The 18,086-nt window shown below is 41.9% G+C and overlaps 1 protein-coding gene across 5 annotated transcripts in view; it reads left to right on the forward strand.

The window, feature by feature from the left end:
* The window catches only part of fat1a (FAT atypical cadherin 1a), a 196,003-nt gene that overhangs the window by 129,537 nt on the left and 48,380 nt on the right, over positions 1-18,086 (forward strand). For all 5 annotated transcript variants that reach the window (XM_078217930.1, XM_078217946.1, XM_078217947.1 and 2 more), the window contains exons 9-10: positions 4,020-4,230; positions 7,286-11,356. In XM_078217930.1, the coding sequence (XP_078074056.1) occupies positions 4,020-4,230; positions 7,286-11,356 (4,282 nt within the window). The remainder of the gene's footprint in view (positions 1-4,019; positions 4,231-7,285; positions 11,357-18,086) is intronic.

Genomic DNA, 18,086 nt, shown 5'->3' on the forward strand with positions numbered 1-18,086 from the left:
CATGCTCTAGATTTATGATTTTGTAATCCTTTCATCATGATCGCTTGTAATAGTTCCCCAAATGAGTTGAAACAGCCATGGCTACATCTTAAAGGTTTAGACGCCATAACAGCATACAGGATAAGAGCTCTTAACATGTATGTGACCTATCCATACAAGTAAGATTTCCATTGTAAATGCATTGGTACGCCCATTTATGCAAAGGCAAACTGCAGTGCAGGTAACAGCTAGCAACTTTTGGCAGATGGCATTGCACACCTGAGTGTTGGCTTTATCCACTCTATCCTGATTACCTTCCAAAATTATGTGCAAGAAAAATAATATTTTGTTCCATAAGGTGCTGCTCCTAACCAGTCTCCTTATTAATGCAGGCCCACTGAAGCTTCCTGGGAGCAGTCTATATGTTGGGTTCCCTCTAGTATGAACTGTGTCATCATTAATTATCAACAGTCCCTACCAAAACTCTCCGTAATACATCTGTGCTGTTCTTTGATTCCATTAGAACATAGAACATAGAACAGTACAGCACAGAACAGGCCCTTCGGCCCACGATGTTGTGCCGACCTTCATCTGAAAGCAAGATCAAGCTATCCCACTCCCTACCATCCTGGTGTGCTCCATGTGCCTATCCAATAACCGCTTAAATGTTCCTAAAGTGTCTGACTCCACTATCACTGCAGGCAGTCCATTCCACACCCCAACCACTCTCTGCGTGAAGAACCTACCTCTGATATCCTTCCTATATCTCCCACCATGAACCCTATAGTTATGCCCCCTCGTAATAGCTCCATCCACCCGAGGAAATAGTCTTTGAACGTTCACTCGATCTATCCCCTTCATCATTTTATAAACCTCTATTAAGTCTCCCCTCAATCTCCTCCGCTCCAGAGAGAACAGCCCCAGCTCCCTCAACCTTTCCTCATAAGACCGACACTCCAAACCAGGCAGCATCCTGGTAAATCTCCTCTGCACTCTTTCCAGCGCTTCCACATCCTTCTTATAGTGAGGTGACCAGAACTGCACGCAATATTCCAAATGCGGTCTCACCAAGGTCCTGTACAGTTGCAGCATAACCCCACGGCTCTTAAACTCCAACCCCCTGTTAATAAAAGCTAACACACTATATGCCTTCTTCACAGCTCTATCCACTTGAGTGGCAACCTTTAGAGATCTGTGGATATGGACCCCAAGATCTCTCTGTTCCTCCACAGTCTTCAGAACCCTACCTTTGACCCTGTAATCCACATTTAAATTAGTCCTACCAAAATGAATCACCTCACATTTATCAGGGTTAAACTCCATTTGCCATTTTTCAGCCCAGCTTTGCATCCTATCTATGTCTCTTTGCAGCCTACAACACCCCTCCACCTCATCCACTACTCCACCAATCTTGGTGTCATCAGCAAATTTACTGATCCACCCTTCAGCCCCCTCCTCTAAGTCATTAATAAAAATCACAAAGAGCAGAGGACCAAGCACCGATCCCTGCGGCACTCCGCTAGCAACCTGCCTCCAGTCCGAAAATTTTCCATCCACCACCACCCTCTGTCTTCGATCAGACAGCCAGTTACCTATCCAATCGGCCAACTTTCCCTCTATCCCACACCTCCTTACTTTCATCATAAGCCGACCATGGGGGACCTTATCAAACGCCTTACTAAAATCCATGTATATGACATCAACCGCCCTACCTTCATCAACACACCTAGTTACCTCCTCAAAAAATTCTATCAAATTTGTGAGGCACGATTTGCCCTTCACAAATCCGTGCTGACTATCCCGGATTAATCCGCATCTTTCTAAATGGTCGTAAATCCCATCCCTAAGGACCTTTTCCATCAATTTACCAACCACCGAAGTCAGACTAACCGGTCTATAATTACCAGGGTCATTTCTATTCCCTTTCTTAAACAGAGGAACAACATTTGCCACTCTCCAGTCCTCTGGCACCATCCCCGTGGACAGCGAGGACCCAAAGATCAAAGCCAAAGGCTCTGCAATCTCATCCCTCGCCTCCCAAAGAATCCTAGGATACATTTCATCAGGCCCAGGGGACTTATCGACCTTCAGTTTATTCAAAACTGCCAATACATCCTCCCTCCGAACATCTATTTCCTCCAGCCTATTAGCCTGTAACACCTTCTCTTCCTGAAAAACATGGCCCCTCTCCTTGGTGAACACTGAAGAAAAGTATTCATTCATCACCTCGCCTATCTCTACTGATTCCATACACAAGTTCCCACCACTGTCCTTGACCGGCCCTAACCTCACCCTGGTCATTCTTTTATTCCTCACATAAGAGTAAAAAGCCTTGGGGTTTTCCTTGATCCGACCCGCCAAGGACTTCTCATGTCCCCTCCTAGCTCTCCTCAGCCCCTTTTTCAGCTCGTTCCTTGCTAACTTGTAACCCTCAGTCGAGCCATCTGAACCTTGTTTCCTCATCCCTACATAAGCTTCCCTCTTCCTTTTCACAAGACATTCCACCTCTTTTGTGAACCACGGTTCCCTCACTCGGCCATTTCCTCCCTGCCTGACAGGGACATACCTATCAAGGACACCCAGTATTTGTTCCTTGAAAAAGTTCCACTTTTCATCAGTGCCTTTCCCTGACAGTTTCTGTTCCCATCTTATGCCCCCTAATTCTTGCCTAATCGCATCATAATTACCTCTCCCCCAATTGTAAGCCTTGCCCTGCCGTCCGGCCCTATCCCTCTCCATTGCAATAACAAAAGACACCGAATTGTGGTCACTATCTCCAAAGTTCTCTCCCACAACCAAATCTAACACTTGGCCCGGTTCATTTCCCAGTACCAAATCCAATGTGGCCTCACCCCTTGTCGGCCTATCCACATATTGTGTCAGGAAACCCTCCTGCACACACTGCACAAAAAGTGCCCCATCCAAACTATTTGACCTACAAAGGTTCCAATCAATATTTGGAAAGTTAAAGTCCCCCATGACAACTACCCTGTGATATTTAAGTTTGTGGTGCTCTATGGGTGACTCACTGGGATCTCCTTTTTGTGGGAGAGAACAGATGGTGGTACATCATGATTACAGATGCATAATCCATTTGGTTATTGTATTGTCAGTAAATATATTGTCTGCTTATGCCAAATCAGTAAAAGTAGCCAGACAGTTGTAAAGTATTATAAAAGCCTTTCAGTATTTGGTTTTATGCATCTAACTAGTCTTATCTTTTGTTGTCATCTCCATAGCGGCAGTAGCTTCTCAATTTTTCTCTCCGTTCCAAACATGTCTGGAGCTTCACTATCTGTTGCAAATTGCACTTGTCTATTACATGCCTTTCAATTCTTTCCCATCACGACAAACCTCATAATTTACATAACCTCTTTATTTTTACTTCAAGAACCTTAGTACATCTTTGCAAACTTTTTTTTTTAACATAGATATTTAGATACCATTACTTCAGGATCATGAATATTCACCTGTTCCAAGTCATTATTTATGCTTTACTTTTATGTTCTTTAAATGAGGACCTGCCACCCGACTTCTTATCAGGTTCTCTAGGTGGTAGGGATGGTACTGACTTCGTGTCACACATTCCCACTTATTTGTATAATTGTCTTTTTGATTGAAAATTTCTGTCCATGGTTCCATCACTTCAGGGACTGCAGCGGTTCAAGAAGGCAGCTCATCACTTTCCCATGGACAATTAGGGATGGGCAGTGAATGCTGGCCTACCCAGCGATGCCCACACCCTGTAACTGAATTTTAAAAATCGTAGAGTCTTACTGCTGCTGTAGTTCAGACAACGGAGATGAAATTGGCAAAAATGCAAAATAATGGTGAAAAGGCAGCACATTTCAGACCCCATCTGATTTCCTTTACCATTAATGTGAAAGTCAGGATGGGATATTAAACCAATTGCCCATTTGCTATCACCAGTTTTTGCCTCCATTATAATTTTGAAAATGAAGCAAAGGAGGACAGCTATTAAGAGATTGTCAGCTGATTATTTTTGTCATGATAAACTCCATTATTAATTTCTTCCAAAGGTTCGAGATCAAGATGTTCCTGTCAAACGCAATTATGTGAGAGTCATTATTCATGTTGAAGATACCAATGACCATGCACCATGGTTTACTAGTTCTTCTTACATTGGTCGTGTGTATGAATCTGCTGCAGTTGATTCAGCAGTGTTACAGGTTACTGCACTGGATAAAGACAAGGGCCGAAATGCAGAAATTACTTACGCTATTGAATCAGGTAAATATTCACATCACCTCTTTCTTGGCTTCAGACTTAAGTTACTGAACATTGAATATAAACAGGAAAAGCTGGAAACTACCCAATAGCACAGTCAGTATTTGTAAAGAGAAAAGACAGCATGATGTTTCAGGTGCATATCCTTCATCAGAGCTCTCAATCAAAAGATAATAAATAAGCATTTTAGCGTTTGATTAAGAAAATAGCAAAAAGGATAGGGAAAACAACAATACACTAATCACATTGAAATAGTTTTGTAGGCTGAATAATCTGTAAACTATTTGTCAGAAGGCAGGTTCACACAAACAAAAAGGTGAGAAAATGAAGAAATTTAAAAATAAAAGAAAATTATGTGAAAGTGATTGAAATTGAAAGACAAAATACTGGTTGAATGCAAATGGGAGAGATTTTCAAATTGGGTGGAAAATAGACTGAGTATCGGCTATGTAACCATCACCACATCGACACCCCCCCAACCTTTGAAGCAGTCAGAGTCAGGAAGCTCAAACTATTTCCAGATTCAGGTCACATTTAAACTTTACTGCTGAGGTGTGGCTCTAATTGGTAACAATTTCCAGTTTTGTAGGGTGAACTCAGACACTTAACAATTATGAAGGGAAAATTGTGGAGAGCTTTCACATCCAAATTGCGGGTCTGCAGCCCAGGAATGCAAGGTTTCATGTCAGCAGTGCAAATTTGTTAAATTATGTCTCAAATGTACTGATTTTTATATTTCAGTCAGTATAAATAATTGGATTGTGTTGTGATGAATCTAATTGGCACATTGTTAACCTATGGGGACATTTTTTTCCATTTTCCCAGCATTGTATTTTATACAAGAAACAATGATATTGGGGGTGGAAAATATGGTGAATGTTGGATTAAACATATTGCAAGCACATTCCTCAGATGTCTGGAATGGCTCAGGCATTATTTATGAGACAGTTTGGATTTGTGTGGAAGGCAAAAAAATCTGAAAATCAAAAACTACTAAGCAGTGTGAAGTATTAAGTGGTTCTTTTTTGTTAAATTCAGTTGTTAAGTTCAGTATTTTTCATTTTAAGTGACTGAGTAATTTGACTAAATTCTTGTTACTTTAATGTCTGGAAGATGGAAAGAGTTTTGGTTTATTATGCATAGCACAAGATAACAGTCCACATAGATAGTCATCAATAGTTGTGAGCTGTAAACTCCATTATATATTTTAAATAAAGGGCTGGATTTTTGTCTTCCAGGAAGCAATCGGGAGTCAGCAACTGTGCGAATGCTAAGGGCATGCAAGTTAGAAAGTCTGTCTCTATCTGCTGGGACATTGGCTCAGTTCTGTTCACAGTTGTGGGGTCCCATAGTCCTCACTCCACCACCCACACCCTGTGTCCCTTTCACCACCCCCTCCCCACCTCCCATGCAACTTCCATAACCATTCTTCCACTAAATACAGAACCAATGAGCCCTTCAGTAATACTGCCCATGGAACTGTCAACATAAACACTCGAAACCCGCTTGAAAACAATGCCCCTCTTACAAGCTCATAAAACACCAATAAAACAGCTAATCATATTTCCATGTAATAAAGCTTTAGTCCATGTATAACCTCTTATTCTTTTCCAAATAAACGAACAGGCATTGAAAAGCAATTTCAAAGAAAGATAATGTTATTAAAAATTCATATTACTATCAATTAAACAAAAAAGTCCCATTCATAGCTTTCCAAATGATATTATAGATGAATCAGTTTGGTTTGGAGCTCAGCCAAGCCTTCATAATTTGATTCTGTTGGACAACCGTTGTTAGCAAATTCTCTAACATTGAATAAATTGAAACCTTTCAAGTAGGCTGAACAGATGGCAGACCTGTCAATCAGAATTAAACATCTTGTGAGCTGGATCGCCATCTTGTAAGAAAGAAATTTCTTTCAAAGGATCTTGTGTACCTGCTTGCTTATTTGGGCAGTTTTGTGAACATTTCAAAGACTTACCAGTGTTATTATAGAGTTCAGTGGTTCTGTATCTATTCGACACAAAGAGTGCTTCAAAGACTCAGCAGATGTCATGACATAAAATCAATATGAAATTCAAACAACAGGGTCCTCTCTATATAGGATGTAGACAGCTACTTTATCTACTGGAACATTTCCACAATGCTGGTCCATTTAGTTGTCACTTATTTTAAGAACAAATCCCTATCATCAATGACTAAAAGATGCTTAAATTCATCATACCCCATCTAAATACGACATGTACGGTTGACAACACTTTTTAAACTTACCTGTCAAAGGTTCCAACTCTAAATTAGGCATCCCCATGGTTCACCCATCTTTTGAGGAGCAATGAACCATGTCTCCTGCAAAAGCCTGCCCGACTCCATAAAAATTGCAGACTCTGAAATATCCACCCTTGCAATGAAGTAGGCAAGGGTGGGATTGCTCTTTATCTGCATCCTTATCATGAGACCATAAACATTGAACTAGTAATCCAGGAATCAGATTATGCCCGCCATTTTTAAATATTCTCTGTCTCTGTTCCAAAACAGATGGAGGCATGAAAAGCCAGAGCAAAGTGTTTGACATGTGTGCAACTGATTCCATTTGATAGCATTGAAACAACGGTGTTAAGTTCTAGATAACGTCTTTTAATTTTAATTGTTATCAATATGAGGATGATCATACATTATGTGGTTACTTTAGGCTATCATTGGACAAAGCGAGGTTTGGGAAATTATATAATGCTACATTTATTTTAAAAGTATAAAATGGGTGCCTAACAGTCCAATGCAGTAATTGCTCTGTGCTCACTTCATGATGTCATGAAATATCATCATGATACTTCGCCATGATGGTTGGGGCGCCTTTGTAGACATTTTCACAGGTGCTCTTGGTGGAGTACATAGTCCTGCAGAGTTGACCATTTGTGCTCCCATTCTCCATCCAGTATCCAACACCATGATGACAAATTACTATCTGACTGTATTAATATTATATGTTACCAATATATGTCTCATCTATCAGTGTATATTCTAATTTGTTGTTACAATATATGTACATTTTTCTTTGCAGGGAATACTGGCAACAGTTTTGCCATCAATCCAGTTTTGGGTACTGTTATCATTGCAAAAGGTCTGGATCGTAGTACACGACGGCAGTATGAACTTGTTGTCAAAGCAACTGATGGAGGAAACCCTCCAATGAGTGCAATTACTACTGTTCGTATCTTCGTGACCATTTCGGACAATGCAGCACCGAAGTTTGCAATAAAAGAGTACTATGCAGAGATAAGTGAAGGAGCCAGCATTGGCAGTTTTGTCGTCCTGGCAACTGCATCCAGCCAATCGTCAATTGTGTATGAAATAAAAGATGGAAATATTGATGGTGCATTTAACATCAACCCTAACTCTGGCGTCATAATCACTCAAAAGGCACTTGACAATGAAGGATTGGCTTCGTACCAGCTTATAGTTCAAGCTACAAATATGGCTGGTTTATCTACCAATATCACTGTTTTGATCCAGCTGCAAGATGAAAATGACAACATGCCAGTTTTCACTCAGTCAGAATATATAGGAATCATTAGCGAATCTGCCCCTGTCAACAGCGTTGTTCTGAATGACAAAAACACTCCACTGGTAATTCAAGCCACAGATGCTGATGAAGGATCCAATGCTCTTCTGGTGTATCAGCTTGCTGACCCATCTGCCCAAAAATATTTTGCCATTGATTCCAGCACAGGTGCCATTCGTGCAGTGTTGAAACTAGACTATGAGCAAACCAATATTTTTCATTTTACTGTGCAAGTGCGTGACAGTGGAAACCCACAGTTATTTGCAGAACATGCAGCAAATGTTACCATTCACTTGATTGATGTAAATGATTGCCCTCCAGTATTTGTTCAGGATATGTATGAGGTGTCTCTTCTTGTGCCAACATATAGAGGAGTGAGAGTGACTGTTGTAAATGCCACAGATGCAGACTCTGGTTCAAATGCAGATCTAATTTATTCCATAATTGATGGTAACATAGGTGAGAAGTTCTCCATTGATCCGAAGACAGCACTTATTTCAGTGCGAAACACGACCCACTTGAGGAGCAGATATGAGCTTACAGTTCGCGCTAGTGATGGCAGGTTTGCAAGCACAACGTCAGTGCACATAAATATAAAAGAAAGCAAAGAAAGCCCCTTGAAATTCACTCAAAGCTCATATTCTGCTGTTGTAAAGGAAAACTCCACAGAAGTTAAAACAATCGCCATTATCACCACAATGGGCAATGAAATGAATGAACCATTATTTTACCATATCCTTAACCCTGATAGAAAGTTTAAAATCAGTCACACTTCAGGTGTTCTTGCAACTACGGGAATTCCATTTGATCGGGAATTACAGGAAGTGTACGATGTGGTGGTTGAAATTAGTGAAGAAAAGAAATCATCAAGAGTTGCTCATGTTGTTGTGAAGGTTATTGTTGAAGACATTAATGACAATGCTCCAATTTTTGTCAACATGCCTTATTATGCTGTAGTCCAGGTTGATGCTGAAGTTGGCCACGTTATTCGCCAAGTCTCAGCTATCGACAAGGATGTTGGTAAAAATGGAGAAGTTTACTATTACCTCAAAGAACATCATGAACATTTTCAGGTAGGACCATCGGGGGAAATATCCCTAAAGAAGATCTTTGAACCAAACCTATCAAATGCAGAGTTCATTATTACTGTTGTCGCGAAAGATGGAGGAGAGGTGTCACTTTCAGCAGAAGTTGAAGTGCCTATCACTGTTATAAACAAAGCTATGCCTGTATTTGAAAAGCCATTCTACAGTATTGAGATACCTGAAGATATTCAACTGCATACTCCCGTCGTGTATGTACAGGCTAACAGTCCAGAAGGTCCTCGTGTCATTTACAGTATCACAGATGGAGATCCTTTCAGTCAGTTTACAATCAACTTCAACACAGGAGTTGTAAGTGTAATTAGCTCACTTGACTTTGAGATGCATCCAGCTTATAAGTTAACTGTAAGAGCAACAGACTCACTGACTGGATCTCATGCCGAGGTATTTGTTGATATTGTGGTAGAAGATGTGAATGATAATCCTCCAGTATTTACAGAGAGGAAATACACTGCGACTCTATCTGAGGCCTCTGTGGTAGGTACATCAGTAGTTCAGGTCATTGCTACAGACTCGGATTCCGGAATGAATAAAGTTCTTTATTACCAATTGGTAGAAGATGAGACCAAAAGCTCAGAATATTTTCACATTGACAGCAGCAGTGGCCTCATTTTGACAGCGCGGATGCTTGATTATGAACAGAATCAGCAGTTTAATCTTCTTGTTAGAGCCTTGGACAGTGGAAAGCCTCAACTTACTAGTGACATTATTCTAACTGTCCACCTCACTGATTTGAATGACAACCCACCACTGTTCAATGAACTGCTATACCAGGCCTCTGTAAGTGAACCTGTAACACGTGGGCATTTTGTAACGCATGTGCAGGCCTCTGATGCAGACACCTCTGATGTGGAGAAACTTCGATATTCAATTGTATCTGGCAATGAACATATGAATTTTGCAATTGATAGTAAGTCAGGCATTATTACAGTTGCAAACTTGCACAAGCAGAATCTGGAGGACGTTTACAATCTTAGTGTCTCTGTATCAGATGGTGTTTTTAGAAGTTCAGCAAAAGTTCGGGTAAGCATTATTACTGCTAATTTCCATAATCCTGTTTTTGATCAAACTAACTACGAAGTGGAATTGGCTGAAAATTCTGATGTTGGTACCCTGGTGATTGAAGTAAAGGCAACCGATGAAGATTCTGGTACATATGGACACATAAGTTATTTCATTGTTAATGACTTTGCAAGAGATAGATTTTCTGTTGAACAGAAAGGAAAAATTTTCACATTAGAGAAATTAGATCGTGAGAACCCAGTAGAGAAGGTGGTCGTTATCAGTATTATGGCAAAAGATGGTGGTGGTAAAGTGGCTTTTTGCAATATTAATGTAATACTCACTGATGAAAATGATAATGTGCCTCAGTTCCGAGCTACTGAGTACATGGTAAACATTGGGTCTTATGCACCAAAGGGATCCTCAGTCATTAAGATTATAGCATCAGATGCTGATGAAGGGAGTAATGCGGATATTGTCTACAGCATTGAGGCAGGTTCTGACAATGTTGAAGAAAACCTTCAAATTGATTCATTTTCTGGGCTCATCAGCACCAAGGAAAGTCTGATTGGACTAGAAAACAACTTTTATACTTTCTTTGTAAGGGCTAAAGATGGTGGAGTGCCACGGCAGGAATCTGTTGTCCCTGTCTATGTTCGAATACTCCCGCCCGACGTTCCACTTCCAGTCTTTCCTGAACCCTTCTACACATTTACAATCTCTGAAGATATCAGTATTGGAACTGAGATTGATTTAATTAAAGCAGAAAATGATCAACCACTGGCCTACAACCTTGTGAAGGGAAATACCCAGGAAAGCAATATGGATCAAATATTTGCCATTGAGCGGAACACTGGAAGATTAAAAACTGAAAAGAAACTTGATCATGAAACAACAAAATGGTACCAGATTACAGTCATGGCACAATATCATCATGAGGAGTACGAAGTAGTTTCTTCTGTGGATGTACGTATTCAAGTGAAAGATGAAAATGACAACCCTCCCATTTTTGATTCTAACCCATATGAAGCCTTTGTTGTGGAAAATCTACCTGAAGGTACCACAGTAATTCAAGTAAAGGCGACTGACTTAGATTCTGGAGTCAATGGTCAGGTGACTTACAGCTTAGCTCAATCTCAGGAGTTTGATCAAATATTGGAGCTCTTTACCATTAACAGTGAAACAGGTTGGATAACTACTCTAAAAGAGTTAGACCATGAGCAACAGAAAAAGTACAGCATCATGGTGATAGCATCGGATCACGGAGAAAAGGTACAATTGTCCACTTCTACAGTGGTGGATGTCACTGTTAGTGATGTGAATGACAATCCTCCACGCTTTACTGCTGAAGTCTACAAAGGGACAGTGAGTGAAGATGACCCACCCGGTGGAGTGATAGCCATCTTGAGTACCACAGATGCTGACACTGAAGAAGTCAATAGACAAGTTACCTGCTACATTACAGGTAAGGACTTGGTCAAAGTACAGGTGCTTTGTGCACATATTGAGGACTGAACATATTTATGTTAACATTTTACTCATGTAAAAGCTGAACGTAGTTTTTTAGGTTAATGGAGTTGATAACTAAGAAATCTGAAGTATCTGTTTTCCATTCCTTGCTGTTAGATTTAAATCATAGCATTTTGTACATCTGTAGCACTGTGCAGTAACTTAAATCTGTTCAATTTTTGCCAAGCCCAAAACACACTACTGTTAGTCCCGGAGTTTCTAATCTGATTAGAAATTCAATCATTTTGCACCTGTTTCATGTTCATAAAATGGTTGCAGAGAACCAATTTTGGAGACCGAACATTCTACGCACAAAGAATGCCTGACAAACATCTGATATCGTGAGGCAAGCAACCTAACATTAAACATCTAAGTGGGTGCTCTGCCCATGACATTTTGCCCAAGTAGTATTAATAGGACCCAATTTCCAGCTACCTTCGGGCCTTCTAGTTGGGGCACATATTTTGTGCTTGACACCCATTTTACCGCTGTAAATGAGCCAAAAGGAATTTCTGTTTCCCTGTGTAACATGAACTGTTACTAATTTGCTGTGCGTCTCCGCAACAGTTTTATTTATTATTTTATGGAGTGCGGGTGTCATTGGCTAGGCCAGCATTTATTGAACTGCTACAGTCTATGTGGTGTAGGTACACTCAAATGCTTTTAGGAAGGGAGTTCCAGGATTTTGAGCCAAGCAACAGTGAAGGAACAATATCCGTTCCAAGTCTGGAACTTGGAGGGGAACTTGCAGGTGGGGCAGTGTACCATGCGACTGCTGCCTTTTTGTTCCAGATGGAGAGATTGCAGGTTTGTAAAGTGCTTCCGAAGAAGCCTTGGTGTGTGTTCATGTGGGTGGTACAGTGGTTAGCACTAGCACCTCACAGCTCCAGGAGCCCAGGTTCAGTTCCGGCTTTGGGTGACTGTGTGGAGTTTGCGCGTTCTCCCCGTGTTGTGTGGGTTCCCTCCGGGTGCTCCGGTTTCCTCCCACACAGGATGTGCAGGTTAGGTGCATTGGTGAAATTGCCCCTTAGTGTCAGGGGGACTAGCATGGTAAATACATGGGTTTACAGGATAGGGCCTAGGTGCGATTGTTGTCAGTGCAAGCTTGATGGGCTGAATGGGCTCCTTCTGCACTGTAGGATGAAGTAGAATATCTGGATGTTAGGCCTGGGTCCTGATTGTTAGAAATTACTGATGGGTAAATAATATAAATGTACATTGAGAGCATGTGAGATTGGTAGTGCGGTGGGTGGGGGTGTGTTTGCTGACTTTGATAGTCATTGAACTTTGCAGCACTGCTATTTCTTCCTCAGAGCCAGAATCTGTGGGCATTGACCTTCCTGGCCATCTGCTGTCATTTCCTATGAGGAACCCCTGCTCTCCTGCACAATAATCTCTATCCTCTGCTGCCCTCCACCATTAAAGCCTCCACCAGAGTGTTTCTGAACCTAGGTGCTCTTTCTCTCTTTTATGGCACTCCATTTGTGCAACTTCCTCGAGCAGTCTGTATCAGTACAGGCAATCAGCAGCAGTTCCTTCCAAACCTTGCTTTTAAGAGTGGCTGACTGTTTTTAAGAGAAGCACATGACTTGTGTGCACACTGTTTGGTCCACTGTGGAATACTCGGGCAGCCAGCAGCATAGGCCCCACTTAGACCAATACTACCATCAAGTAAATGAGCAGCAAGCTAGTGGGTTACTTGCTTAATGGGAACAAACCGTGAAGCGTGACCCTGTGCCCAAAAACAAGCCGTAATCAATTTTAACCCCATTCGTTCCATTGTTTGATAAAGGAACGCTAGGAGTTTCACTTTATCTTTATCTTTTATGGTTAGAAGGACAGGACTGGCAGCTGAATATTCCGGGGTATAAGTATTTTAGGCGAGACAGAGGAGGGGCTAAAAAAGGTGGGGGAGTAGCGATATTAGTTAGGGAGCATATTACAGCGTGCAGAGGGTGGACAATTTAGAGGGGTCATGTAATGAGTCACTGTGGGTGGAGCTCAGAAACAGGAAAGGTGCAATCACTATGCTGGGGGTGTACTACAGGCCACCCAACAGCCCACGGGAAGTGGAGGAACGGATATGTCAGGAAATTCTGGATATGTGCAGAAAAAATAGGGTTGTTGTAGTGGGAGACTTCAATTTCCCTGGTATAGACTGGAAAGTGCTTAGGGCTGGGGGTCTGGACAGGGAGGAATTTGTAAAATGTGTACTGGAAGGTTCTTTGGAACAGTATGTAGATAGCCCAACTAGAGAGGGGGCTATACTGGATCTAGTTCTGGGAAATGAGCCCGGTCAGGTCGTCAAAGTTTCGGTAGGGGAACATGTGGCAAATAGTGACCACAACTCTGTTAACTTTAGGATAGTAATGGACAAGGACAAGTGTTGTCCTAAGGGTCGGGTGCTAAATTGGGGGAAGGCTAACTATAGCCGGATTAGGCAGGAATTGGTGGCTGTTGATTGGGAGAGGCTGTTCGGGGGTAAGTCCATGTCTGGCATGTGGGAGTCTTTTAAGGAACAGTTGATAAGGCTGCAGGACAGGCATGTGCCTGTAAAAAGGAAGGATAGGAAAGGTAGGATTCGAGAGCCGTGGATAACCAGGGAAATTGAGGATCTGATCAAAAAGAAAAGAGAGGCGTACGTTAGGTCCAGGCAACTGAAAACAGATGCAGCTCTGGAGGAATACAGAGAGAGTAGGAAAGAACTCAAACGGGGAGTTAGAAGGGCAAAAAGAGGTCACGAAATGTTCTTGGCAGACAGGATTAAGGAGAATCCTAAGGAATTTATTCATATGTTAGGAACAAAAGAGTTGTCAGGGAAAAAGTTGGACCTCTCAGGGACAAAGGAGGGGAATTATGCCTAGAACCCAAGGGAATAGGGGAAATCCTAAATGAATACTTTGCATCAGTATTCACAAAGGAGAGGGACTTGTTGACTGGGAGTGTCTCAGAGGGAGAGTATCTCCATTACAAGGGAGGAAGTGTTAGGTTTTTTAGGTAACATTAAAACTGACAAATCCGCAGGGCCTGATGGCATCTATCCTAGACTGCTCAGGGAGACAAGAGATGTAATTGCTGGGCCTCTGATGGAAACCTTTGTCTCTTCATTGGACACAGGTGAGGTCCCTGAGGATTGGAGGATAGCGAATGTGGTACCGTTATTTAAGAAAGGTAGCAGGATAACCCGGGTAATTATAGGCCGGTGAGCTTGACGTCCGTGGTAGGGAAGTTGTTGGAGAGGATTCTTAGAGACAGGATGTATGCGCATTTAGAACAGAACAATCTCATTAGTGACAGACAGCATGGTTTTGTAAGAGGGAGGTCGTGTCTTACAACTTTGGTGGAGTTTTTTGAGGAAGTGACAAAAACGGTTGACGAAGGAAGCGCCGTGGATGTCGTCTATATGGATTTCAATAAGGCATTTGACAAAGTCCCTCATGGTAGGTTGGTTAAGAAGGTTAAGGCTCATGGGATACAAGGAGAGGTGGCTAGATGGGTAGAAAACTGGCTTGGCCACAGGAGACAGAGGGTAGCAGTCGAAGGGTCTTTTTCCAGCTGGAGGTCTGTGACCAGTGGTGTTCCGCAGGGCTCTGTACTGGGACCTCTGCTATTTGTGATATATATAAATGATTTGGAAGAAGGTGTAACTGGTGTTATCAGCAAGTTTGCGGATGACACGAAGATGGCTGGACTTGCGGATAGCGATGAACATTGTCGGACAATAGAGCAGGATATAGATAGGCTGGAAAATTGGGCGGAGAAATGGCAGATGGAATTTAATCCGGATAAATGCGAAGTGATGCATTTTGGAAGAACTAATGTAGGGGTGAGTTATACAATAAATGGCAGAGCCATCAAGAGTATAGAAACACAGAGGGACCTAGGTGTGCAAGTCCACAAATTCATGAAGGTGGCAACACAGGTGGAGAAGGTGGTGAAGAAGGCATATGGTATGCTTGCCTTTATAGGACGGGGTATAGAGTATAAAAGCTGGAGTCTGATGTTGCAGCTGTATAGAACGCTGGTTAGGCCACATTTGGAGTACTGCGTCCAATTCTGGTCACCGCACTACCAGAAGGACGTGGAGGCTTTAGAGAGAGTGCAGAGAAGGTTTACCAGGATGTTGCCTGGTATGGAGGGTCTTAGCTATGAGGAGAGATTGGGTAAACTGGGGTTGTTCTCCCTGGAAAGACGGAGAATGAGGGGAGACCTAATAGAGGTGTACAGAATTATGAAGGGTATAGATAGGGTGAACAGTGGGAAGCTTTTTCCCAGGTCGGAGGTGACGATCACGAGGGGTCACGGGCTCAAGCTGAGAGGGGCGAGGTATAACTCAGATATCAGAGGGACGTTTTTTACACAGAGAGTGGTGGGGGCCTGGAATGCGCTGCCAAGTAGGGTGGTGGAGGCAGACACGCTGGCATCGTTTAAGACTTACCTGGATAGTCACATGAGCAGTCTGGGAATGGAGGGATACAAACGAATGGTCTAGTTGGACCAATGAGCGGCACAGGCTTGGAGGGCCGAAGGGCCTGTTTCCTGTGCTGTACTGTTCTTTGTTTGTTTGACAGGTATCTAAAACATTATGTAGTTGAAAATGAATTAGAAATTTGGCAGAATTCCATCTGTTACAGGATTTTAGTGTATCTGCAGTTTTATCGTTTAAACTATTCCTTCCGAACACCAACACCCATTTCTCCACTGACTATTTTTGTGATTGTTGGTTAAATTGCATATCAGTGAACTTTCTCTCAGATGGAATTATGGATTTCTTCATCAGCTGATATAAATTGCTGCCAAAATGATGAAATGGCAGATGGTCACAGAAGTGCTTAATATTGGGTCCATTAACCTCATCACTTGTTTGGAAATGATTGTTACTTACATTTCTACAGAATCTGTTTTGAAAAATGCAAAGTAACTCTTGTTCCACTGACGTCCCCCCCAATATAATGATATTCCGTGTTTATATTGTGCAGAGGTATTTTTATATTTCACTGGTGATGTTAAGCTAAATTGGATTGATGTTGTAAAGGTTAGCCTGTTAGCCTTTTCTGATTACTTATTGAGTTTTGCTTATTGGCGTGCTCCCAGTTGAAAGTACATTATTGAGACAGAGATAGATTGTAGGGAGAGTTACTGATGAATTGTAATTGATTTGCACAGAGAGCTTTGGTGGGAAGCAAAGTTCACTTGCATGAGTACTAATATGTCAGTGATTAAACCACGTAGGAAGAGCTGTGTCTTTTACTAAGAATTTGACCAGATCAAATGATTTAACTTTGCATCCCCTTTCATGGTGTGTTCCCTAGGTTGAAATAATTATTTTATTGTTACCAGCCTCAGCCCACAGTCACAGGTTGGCAAGACGAGTTTGTTTTGTTTTTAGTCTCTACAGGGACTGTGGTCAGAATATAAAATTGGGAAACTACTTACTACCAGCCAATTGTAAATACTGTTTTATATTTGAGAGAAATGGAATGTGAAAATTGCTGAGAATTTATTGATTTAATGTTACCATTAGCACACCAAAGCACATTTTAGACAATGGAAATGAATCCCTTTACTAATGACCTCATTTATCGAAATTTGTTTACTAGACCTTTTCCAATGGCAAGTAGGTAAAGGTGCCACTGAATGCAGCATTTGGCTCTGAACACCAGGTGCTCATGCTTGATTCCCAAACTATGTGACAGCTGATCATGGGCAGGGTAACAAGCGACATACTGGGCAGGATTTTACAGCCTCACTTGTCCCAAAACTGTAAAATCCCACCCGAGATCAATGGACGTTTCCATGGTCCGCCCCTCGCCCACTCCGATTCCCGTGGCGAGTGGGGTGGTAAAATTCCGGCTACTGTGTTTCTGACGTAGTAATTAGTACAAGGGTCTAACTCCTGATCACAAGGGGCAACAAGGGTTGGGTGTAAGCCGAACGAAAACTGGCAGAGCAAGAAAAGGGAACATGTCCTCTCTCTGTCCAACCCCAAAATCCTGATCACTATTTTGTGTCTCGCCTCCCCTCACATCCTGATTAGAAGGTTCATGTGTTTACATGTTTGGTGACACATTGGACTTGACTATGAGTCTCTTCATGGTTGATAGCCTGCTGAAATTCAATATCTGGGCTCAGATGCCAAGAGTTGCTAAATGACCAAATGCCAGAAGCACTATCAATACAAAATATAGGTTTTAGGAGGCTCAGTTGCTGGAACAACCTTTTTTGAAAGTCCAATGCTATCCAACCAGATTGACTGCTGACAGATTTAAGCAGCGGCTTTGAGTCATAGTCATAGAGTTGTAAAGGCCCTATACTACCCATCAATTCTGCACTGACAATAACTACCACAAGTTGTGTTAATCTGATTTTCCAGCAGTTGTCCCATTTCCTTGAATGTTATATTTCAAGTGCTCATCCAAATACTTTTTAGAGGTTGTAAGGTTCCCGGCCCCCATTACCTTCCCAGGCAATGCAATCCAGATTCTCTTTTCTCAAATCCCCTCTGAATCTTCTGCCCCTCACCTTAAAACTATGCTTCCTCGTGACTGACCCCTCAACCAAGGGGAACAGCTGCTTCCTATTCACCCTATCCATACCATTCAATCTTATACACCTCAATCGTGTCCCTACTCAGCCTCCTCTGCTCTCAAGAAAACAATTCAATTCAAGCCTATCCAGTCTCTCCT

Source organism: Mustelus asterias, chromosome 1 (assembly GCF_964213995.1).
Source record: "Mustelus asterias chromosome 1, sMusAst1.hap1.1, whole genome shotgun sequence".
NCBI lineage: Eukaryota > Metazoa > Chordata > Chondrichthyes > Carcharhiniformes > Triakidae > Mustelus > Mustelus asterias.